Here is a 10,343-nt window from a genome sequence, read left to right as displayed (position 1 = left end):
TTCTTAAATTAGATTATATATTATTATTACAATATTAAATTATATTAAAATATTAGAAAGTATTATTAATATTATTATTAGTATTAAATAAAATATTATTATTATATGATATTAAATTTATTAGATATTAAAATTAAGTTTTATAATTTTTATATTACAATAATATTATAATATTAAAATATATTAGAATACTATTAAAATTTTTATTTTTCTTTATTTATTTTACTTGTATTATTATTATTATACGAAACCCGACCCGACACCACATTTAAGCATAACTCGACACAAAAACAATCCCGCCAAAACCAACTTACCTAAACCCTGCAACAAAAATCCAAGACACCCCCTAGCCCTTCGTCTCGACAAATCACACTTGACACTTAGGAAATCAACTCGAACCACAATGATTAATGATCTAAACCTACCCCAAAGCAACCCGACAACAAACCATAATTCCAAATCAAAATAAACTCAATTAAAAGTGGACGATTGGTAACTTACCTCGAGACTCGAAAATAAAATCAGGAAATGGTGGTGGAAAATAATGACGGTGACTGAGGCGGTGGTGATGGAACGACGGAGAGAGAGGGCGAGGAGAGATAGAGTGAGAAGAGCTTTGAAGTTGATCAAAAGATGTACGGCGGTGGTAGATGGTGGTTGTCGAGTGATAGAGTGAGGAGAGAAAGATAGTGGTGAAGGTGGATAGTGGATGGCAGTGGCGGTGGTGATCGGAGAGGTCGCCGGAGGTAGATAAGTGAGATGAGAGAGAGATGGCGGTGATGAAGATGGGGAGACGGTGGTGGTGTTATATATATATATATTATTTAATAAAAAAAACTTCGGATTATCCATGACCCATCTCGTAGCGCGATGGGTTATGGAGGTAACGGTCGCACTACGCGACCCAAATCTAGTTAAATTAGGGTTTAAACACCATCGCGTAGCGCGATGGTGAGCTGTCCGAGACCATCGCGCTACGCGATGGTTCCCAGTAAATAGAAAGTTTTTGCCGATTTGGGGTCGGACATTTTCCGACCCGGTCACTTTTCGACATCCCGACATCACCCTGAACACGTTTCCGAAGTTGGAATTTGCAATGCGTACCTGGGTTGACGTGAAGTTAACCAGATGCTTACCGAACCTCCATAACTTTCACTTCAACAAAAGCCTCCCCACACTTGGGATTTACTGCACAAAACTCGAGACAAAAGTCAAACATCGACTCGACAAACAGAACATAAAATGGAACACACTTACAAACCCGGGTTGCTTCCCAGTCAGCGCTGAATTGCGTGTCTACAGCTCGACAATGCCTTGAACGTGTCAATTATCTTCATAAACCGGTGAGGTCACAATGAAATTCACCGATTCCTTTTCCATCTTATGAATATCCTCCGTCTCCAAATATGGCTTCAATCTATAGCCATTTACCACTTGTCGAATGTGATCATCAAAATTCTCAATCTTGAATTGCCCGTGATTACCAACTCCAACAATCAAAAACGGGCCCGTCCACTTACTCTTCAACATACCGGGAAAAGCTTCATCCTCGTGTTGTATAACCACACCTTTTGACCAACTTCAAAGCTCTTCAACCGTATCTTTGCATCATGCACCTTTTTCATTTTCGCCTTGTAAGCCGATGCACACTCATACGCTTCATCCCGCAACTCCTGGATCTCGCACAATGCTAAGTTCCTAGCTTTACCTGCATCATCATAGCTAGTATTGACTTCCTTAGTAGCCCAATAAGCACGTTGTGCAATCTCAACCGGTAAATGGCAATCCTTTCCATACACAAGTCTATATGGTGTGGTTCCAATCCGCGTTTTAAAAGCGATTCGGGAATGGGCCCATTAAATTGATCCCCCACACATCAAACATATCAATTACTAGGATCGGTTTCAAGGGAATCTCATCCCTCTTGAAGATACTCCCGAGTTGTTGACACTTCAAACAGCGTGTCGCGAACTCGTGAGCATCTCGAAACAATGTTGGCCAATAAAAGCCACTAGTTAACACTTTTCTCGTGGTTTTCTGTCCGCTGAAGTGACCACCACATGAAGACGAATGCGCGTGCTCCAACACTAATCTAACATCCTCCTCAGGTATGTATCTCCTAATCATCTGATCAACTCCAATCTTGAACAGATCGGGGTCGTCCCAAAAATACTGCTTCGCCTGTGACACCAAATGTTTCTCCTTCCTCCTTGGCCAGTGTTCGGCCAAATCACCTGCAACTTTAAAATTGACAATATGTGCAAACCAAGAGTTTTGGGACATCGCCAAAATCTGTTCGTCGGGGAAAGACTCGTCTATTGGTCCGTCCCGATCTCCATCTTCAATCACAATCCGGGACAAGTGATCTGCAACGACATTCTCTATTCCCTTTTTGTCACGGATTTCCAAATAAAATTCTTGCATTAACAAAACCCATCTGATTAACTGAGGTTTTGGGTCTTTCATGTCCATGAGGTACCTAACTGTAGAATGATCAGAATAAACAATTACTTTGCTACCCCATATGTAAGAACGAAATTTGTCCAAAACATACACTACAGCGAGCAACTCCTTCTCAGTTGTGGTATAAATCAACTGAGCGCCTGAGAGGGTCTTGCTCGCATAGTATATAGCAACGGGTTTCTTCTCAACCCGTAGACCCAAAACAGCCCCGACTGCATAATCACTCGCGTCACACATAATTTCAAAAGGTCGGGTGATTGCAAAATCGGGGCTTCCACTAACTTCTGTTTCAGAATGTCGAAGGCCTTAGCACATTCCTCGTTAAAATCAAATGGGTCATCCTTTAACAATAGATTACATAAAGGTTTGGTGATGTCACTAAAACCTTTATTAAACCTCCTATAAAACCCTGCGTGCCCAAGGAATGATCTAATGCCTTTGACATTTGTGGGATAAGGTAGGGTGGAAATAACTTGAACCTTAGCTCGGTCCACCTCGATCCCACGACTCGACACAACATGGCCCAAAACAATCCCTTCATGAACCATAAAATGGCTCTTCTCCCAACTAAGAACCAAATTCGTTTCAACACATCTTTAAAGAACTCTTTCGAGCTGATGTAAACAAGATTCAAAAGATGTGCTGAAGATTTCCAAAGACTCCCCCACCATATAGGAAAAAATACTCATTATGCACCTTCGAAAGGTGGTGGGGGCGTTACACAGTCCAAATGGCATTCGACTAAATGCGAAAGTGCCATACGGGCATGTGAACGTAGTCTGTTCCTGATCTTCAGGATGAATAGCTATCTGGTTATAACCCGAATAACCATCTAAAAAACAATAGAATTTTTGACCTGATAGCTTTTCCACAATCTGATCGGTAAACAGAAGCGGAAAGTGATCTTTCGATGTTGCCGCGTTCAGTTTTAGATAATCAATGCAAATACGCCACCCGGTTACTGGCCGGGTGGCAACCTCGTTACCTGAGTCGTCCTTGACGACTTGGATGCCCACCTTCTTTGGGACTGTCTGAGTTGGGCTCACCCATGTGCTGACTATATGGCAAAAATAATTCCAGCATCGAGCCACTTCAGCACCTCCTTCTTCACAACTTCCCGCATGTTCGGGTTCAACCGTCTCTGTGCATCATGCGCAGGTTTCACATCCGGATCTGTCAAAATTTTGTGCATAACAATCGAGGGACTAAACCCTTTCAGATCCGCTGTAGTCCACCCGATCGCCTCCTTATTCGCAACCAGCACCTTCAGCAAAGCAGATTCCTGTTCCAAAGACAAGTTAAAAGCTATAATAATCGGCAATGTATCATTCTTACCCAAAAACGCGTATTTCAGATGCCTCGGTGTCTCCTTCAGCTCGACTTTCGGTGCTTCCTGTAAAGATGGTTTCAACCCGGTATCGATCTTCTTGGGAAGCGGTTCCACCTGAACCGACCATGGGGGTCGATCTCCCCGTAAAGCTGCAACCTCCAGCTTCTTCTCCTCCTCTTCCAGTTGCTTATCAGTTTCCACCTATAATCTGTCAAACATAAAACACGTCTCCGCTGTGCCATCCGTGTCCATGACTGAGTCGTATAACGGAATGCACTCGTCAATAATGTCCGCCATAAAGCATTCATCATCAATCGGAGCATTATTTACATGTGTGAAAACATTAAGTCTAAGCTTATGGTTACCAAATGCCAAGTCTACAGTACCGGTTCGACAATCGATTTTGGCATTTGCGGTGGCCAAAAATGGCCTACCGAGGATAACCGTGGGCTGTTTGGTTCTCTCACCCGAAACCTAATCGAGAACCAACAAGTCAACTGGAAAGTAAAAATCTTACACCTTGATGATCACGTCATGTAACATTCCCTAGGGAAGTTTCGGTGTCTGATCCGCGAGAACAACTGTGGTCGCGGCTGTCCAAAGCGGACCGAAGTCATACTGATCGTACAAACTTCCCGGGAGGATGCTAATGCTAGCTCCAAGATCTAGGAGCACCCGTGTCATTTTAAAATCACCCACCTGAATAGATATAATGGGCGTTCCCGGATCTTGTAACTTGGGTGGAAGAGCACTCGAAAGAATTGCACTCACATTATCTGTTAAATCAATCTGTTTAGGAATCTTTCGGTTCCGTTTCTTTGTCCACAACTCTTTCAAGTACTTCGCATAGGCGGAAACTTATTTTATGGCATCTAAAAGAGGAATGTTAATTTTAACTTGTCAAAACGTTTCCCACATTTCTTCCTGTTGTGGGCCCCGTTTAGATGTCATTTTCACCTTTGATGGCGATAACAAGGCATCGGGATAGGGGACGGTTTTGGCCATCCCCTTGTCCTTAGAATTGTTGTTGTTGCCATCCTTCAGAGCCGGTTCATTTATTTTAATTTCTTTTTATTATTTTCAATTAAACCGGTTCTGGTTCGTCGTCACTAATGACTGTTTCATCAATATCTTCCACCACCCCCATCAACCCGAGATGGTGGACCCCTAACCTTATTATCATACTTTTCCCCATTTCTTAAAATACTTACCTGATTGACGTGCTTCTTCAAACTCGAACTTGAATTGAAGTGCTGCGGGTTCACTGTGGTATCACTCGGTAACTGACCCGCAGTTTTCTGCAACTTTGCCATGTCTAGTGCGAGTTGACCAATCTGTTTTCACATTGCTTCTGCTGACTTGTCACTCAACTTGAATTGTCTCTGCGTTTCCTTCTGATTATCAGTCACAACCTTCAACAATACATTTAACTTTGAATGTATGGACTCGTCTGAATTTCCCGAACTACCCTTCTGCTGGTCCTGATTCTGATTACCCGATGAGCTATTACCCTGGTAACCATCTTTATTATATCCCAGACTGTTATACTGACTGTTCGAACCACCCTGTTAGTAGCCGTTCTGCTGTCGATTCTGACTGGACCCCTGAATGTTCGGGTTTGACTGATTTGACGCGTTCCCGTATTTGAAATTCGGGTGATTCCTCAGGCCCGGGTGATAAGTGTTCGAATTGAACCCTTGGCCCTTGGACTCCCCGTACGCGTAACTGACTTCCTCCTCATCGGTATACTCGTCATTATCAAACCCAGGGCAATCTTCAACCTTATGCCCCAACTCGCCACAATCTGAACAAACCGGGAATTTCACCCCGACTTTACCAACCTCTGTCTTCTTCTCTTTTCGATAACCTGCGAGTTTCCATTCCAACTCTGCAATTCTATCTGACTCGCTCGAGGCTGATTTAACCGATCGGGTGACCCCAACTTTTCGTCTTCGTTCAGCAGCTGCTTCTGACTTGGAGTCCTCACACATAAACTCAAGAAAACCCAAATCGTCCTCTTCGGGTTGATTCAATAACATACCATTACATGATGATTTCAAATATTTTATGTCTTCATAAGTCAACCCATCAACAAAACACTTGACCAACTCCCACAACTCAATCTGATGGTGCGGGTACTTCCTAATCATCTCCTTATAACGAGTAAAGGCCTCATGAAATAACTCACCCGGTAACTGTGAAAAATGTCGAATCTCCATACGGGCCTCGATAGTCTTCGACTGCGTATAGTACTCGTTAAGGAAAACCTGCTGCATCTCAGCCCAACTCTCAATACTGTGCATTGGTAGCGAGTTGAACCATTGTTTTGCTTTGTCTTTTAGTGAAAACTGGAACAACGGCAACCGAACCTCATCCTGATCATATGTACCATCACCGATCAACCCGCAAATAGCTAAAAAATCTGACAAGTGTGAATACGGGTCTTCCGATCTCAGTCCGTGAAAATGTGGAACTATGTTGACATAGGACGGACGGGATTTAAATGTCGGTTATGTCGTCTCGTGAAGCTGTGGGACAATAGGTGAGGCACCATCTGAAATAGCCGGTCTGAACCGACAATTAACACCCTGAACCGGAGGCCCATAATTCCTTCGTCTGCCCTCGGTTCCTCAAAACCTCCCTGGTTAACCTGAATTGGCTGTCTTCGTTCCTCCCGATATCTTCCTATACCCACTCCGATCTAGATTTCTGTTCCTCCACCTGTTACCTCTCACCCTAACCGGCTCCTCAACTTTCTCAACCTGTATACCTCATCTGCGTTTCTCTGCTCAAACCTGTCATTCCCTCTAACTCGCCATTCATCCTCGTTACTCATCATTCCTCAGTTCTTGTTCCTCCTCATATCCCTCTTCTTCGTCTTCGGTGTGAATACTGACATGATCAAAATCTCGTATAATCGGCTGTCGGTGACGGGGGTGTTGTTCGGGGCTGATGGCCCGGGTCTGTCAAGGTTTCGGTTTCGGTTTCTGGATTGTCAGGCTAAATTTTGTGGTTGTGGATTGGTGTTTAATGGTGGTGGCAGGTCGTTATTAGGTGGGTTTTGGTTATTTGGTGGGTTAGGCTCGGGTTGGAAAACATCGATCTCGGGTGGTGGGTTTTAGTTTTGATTCTAGTTCTGGTTCTGACCTTCCATGTCTGACTGTCTGATATGAGCTTGGTTCTGCTAAGCTAACTGTTTAATTTCTGGCTCGAAAATCAGCGGAGAATTTCTTCTTGAATGGCGGGTGTGCATAAACCTGTTACCTGCACAAATAACACACCCCGCGTAAAATGGGAAAATAAAACTAAACTAAAAATAAAAATAAAAATAACAACTAAATTAAACAAAGAAATTAATTAATCACAAAAACACTAAGTGCACTAACTCCCCGGCAACGGAGCCATTTTGATGCTAGACTGTCGCTATCTAGTCAAAAACAATTAATTCAGTGTCCTAATCACCTAAGCAAGCAAGGGTAAGTAGGGTGTCGAACACGAGGAGTATGTGGTTAGTGTGAAGTGAAATCAATTCCTAACATTATGAAGTAGTTCAATTAAAGTGCTGATCACACTAGCAAACAGTTTGTGTTTTATAATAAGCAAACAAGTAGTCAAGTATTCAATCAGTTAACAAAGCAAATCACACTACCGGGAATTCAAGTAAGCAAGCTAACAGCAAACTCATTCACATAACAGATAAACTATCTTGTGTCAACTACAGACTGACTAACCAGTTAAACCTTATGCATCCACGCTCGCTAACTCATGGCACTTGTTATCAAACGGTCATTGCCTGTGTGACTCACTAAGGGCAAACGTATGCTTTCTCACAATTAACAGGTCAAAACAATCCTATAAGCAATTATCATAGCAACTGGCACACTAATCGTTCTGATTGAAATAAACCTAAACTAATATTGTGCACAATAATACTAGACATCAATACTCATAGATTAACATCAAGATAATTACAATCAATCGTTCTAGTATATGAGAAAATAACTGAAAGATTACAAACTATACATCCTGGGTATGACTTGAAGGATCTAGCCGCGTCTCCGCATCTCTCGGTCTTCGATTGTGATGTTATAGAACATGTAGATGGCCTTGAGATGAACGGAAGTGATGGTGAGCAGCTATTCTCCTCCAAAAATGCTCTGGAAAACTGAATGATGCGTCTAGGGTCATCCCAATGTGTTATAAAGTAAAACCCTAACTTTCACGATTCTGGGGACCATCGCGTAGCACGATGGTCCCTTGTCCTGGTCCATCGTGCTATGCGATGGACCACAAGTCAACGCCAGTCAAATTACAGGGCATCGCATAACGTGATGCCCCACCTTCAATGCCCATCGCGCTATGCGATGGGTCTCTTCACTCAGCCGGTCCACATAACTGCCTCGGTAAGCATGCTGGACATCCCGGGTCTTCATTACGTGCTCGTACAGGTTCAAATTAAGCGTGTTAAGTACCTTTGACCTGAAACACAATAAACACGTATGAAGTTCCAAAGTTTCTAAACTAAACAAATTAAACGATTAAGTTAGCATGTTAATATATGTACAAATAAACCGAACATCAATGGTTGAACCCGAACATGCGGAAGTTGTGAAGAAGGAGGTGCTGAAGTGGCTCGATGCTGGATTATTTTCGCCATTTCAGACAACACATGGGTGAGCCCGACTCAGACTGTCCCAAAGAAGGCAGGCATCCAAGTCGTTAAGGACGACTTAGCTAACGAGGTCACCACCGGCCGGTAACCGGGTGGCGTATTTGCATTGATTTTCGAAAACTGAACGCTGGCAACATTGAAAGATCACTTTCCGCTTCCGTTTATCGATCATATTGTGGAAAATCTATCAGGTCAAAAATTCTATTGGTTTTTAGACGGTTATTCAGGTTATAACCAGATAGCTATTCATCTTGAAGATCAGGAAAAGACTACGTTTACATGCCCGTATGGTACTTTCGCATTTAGGCGAATGCCATTCGGACTGTGTAACGCCCCCGCCACCTTTCAAAGGTGCATGATGAGTATCTTTTCCGATATGGTGGGGGAGTCCTTGGAAATCTTCATGGATGATTTCTCAATATTCGGCACATCTTTTAAATCTTGTTTACATCCGCTCGAAAGAGTTTTAGAAAGATGTGTTGAAACAAATTTGGTTCTTAGTTGGGAGAAGAGCCATTTCATGGTTCAGGAAGGATTGTATTGGGCCATGTTATGTCGAGTCATGGGATTGAGGTGGACCGAGCTAAGGTTCATGTTATATCCACTCTACCTCATCCCACAAATGTCAAAGGCATTAGATCATTCCTTGGGCACGTAGGGTTTTATAGGAGGTTTATTAAGGGTTTTAGTGACATCACAAAAACCTTATGTAACCTATTTTTAAAGGATGCCCATTTGATTTTAATGAGGAATGTGCTAAGGCCTTCGACATTCTGAAACAGAAGTTAGCGGAAGCCCCAATTTTGCAATCACCCGACTGGAAATTGCCTTTTGAAATTATGTGTGACACGAGTGATTATGCATTCGAGGCTGTTTTGGGTCAACGGGTTGAGAAGAAACCCGTTGCCATATACTATGCGAGCAAGATTCTCTCAGACGCTCAGTTGAACTATACCACAACCAAGAAGGAGTTGCTCACAGTAGTGTATGCTTTGGACAAGTTCCGTTTTTATATAGGGGTAGCAAAGTAATTGTTTATTCTGATCATTCTGCAGTTAGGTACCTCATGGACAAGAAAGATGCAAAACCCCGGTTAATCAGAAGGGTCTTGTTGCTGGAATTTGATCTGGAAATCCGGGACAAAAAGGGAATAGAAAACGTCGTAGCAGATCATTTGTCCCGGATTGTATTAGAGGAGGGAGACCAGGACGGGCCCATTAACGAGTCCTTCCCCGACGAACAGATTTTGGCAGTGTCCCAAAACCCTTGGTTTGCTCATATTTTCAATTTTAAGGTTGCGGGTGATTTTCCCGAGAATTGGCCAGGAGAAAGAAGAAACATTTGGTGTCACAGGCGAAGCCATATACTTGGGACGACCCGATCTGTTCAAGATTGGAGCTGATCAGATGATTAGGCGATGCATACCTGAAAAGGATGTTAGATCAGTGTTGGAGCACGTGCATTCGTCTGCATGTGGTGGTCACTTTAGAGGACAGAAAACGCGAGAAAAGTGTTAACTAGTGGCTTTTATTGGCCAATGCTATTTCGGGATGCTCACGAGTTCGCGACACGTTGTTTGAAGTGTCAACAACTCGGGAGTATCTCCTAGAGGGATGAGATGCCCTTGAAACCGATCCTAGTAATTGATATCTTTGATGTCTGGGGGATCAATTTCATTGGCCCATTCCCGAAATCGTACGATAATTTATACATCCTAGTGGCCGTCGACTATGTTTCTAAATGGGTCGAGGCGATAGCCACTAGGACAAATGATCACCTAGTAGTTTGTAATTTCGTTCAAAGCAACATATTTTTAAGGTTTGGAATTCCCCGAACTATTATTAGTGACGGGGGTTCTCATTTTAAAAATTTTAAATA

The 10,343-nt window shown here is 42.8% G+C and overlaps 1 protein-coding gene across 1 annotated transcript; it reads right to left on the bottom strand.

The window, feature by feature from the left end:
- Nucleotides 1-1,323: 1,323 nt before the first annotated feature.
- LOC143603719 (uncharacterized) lies at nt 1,324-5,106 on the bottom strand. Its single transcript, XM_077080437.1, has 7 exons — nt 5,005-5,106; nt 4,049-4,267; nt 3,563-3,994; nt 3,160-3,494; nt 1,973-2,479; nt 1,569-1,803; nt 1,324-1,521 (listed from the first exon to the last, which is right to left on the bottom strand). The coding sequence occupies exons 1-7, from the start codon at nt 5,104-5,106 to the stop codon at nt 1,324-1,326; spliced, it is 2,028 nt and encodes a 675-aa protein (XP_076936552.1).
- Between the last annotated feature and the right edge of the window lie 5,237 nt (nt 5,107-10,343).

Source organism: Bidens hawaiensis, unplaced genomic scaffold (assembly GCF_021521415.1).
Source record: "Bidens hawaiensis isolate Kalapana, Puna unplaced genomic scaffold, B.hawaiensis_p1.1 tig00062512_1, whole genome shotgun sequence".
Lineage (NCBI taxonomy): Eukaryota > Viridiplantae > Streptophyta > Magnoliopsida > Asterales > Asteraceae > Bidens > Bidens hawaiensis.
This window is presented reverse-complemented; position numbering and strand designations above follow the sequence as displayed.

What these genes read in the sequence shown, in the direction of transcription:
- LOC143603719 (XM_077080437.1), bottom strand. Translation starts at nt 5,106, where the DNA reads ATGGCAAAGTTGCAGAAAACTGCGGGTCAGTTACCGAGTGATACCACA. An exon ending in TGAAGAAGCACGTCAATCAG is followed by an intron (nt 4,268 to 5,004) that starts GTAAGTATTTTA and finishes GTTCTCGATTAG; the next exon opens with GTTTCGGGTGAGAGAACCAA. An exon ending in TTGTTTCGAGATGCTCACGA is followed by an intron (nt 1,804 to 1,972) that starts GTTCGCGACACG and finishes CACACCATATAG; the next exon opens with ACTTGTGTATGGAAAGGATT.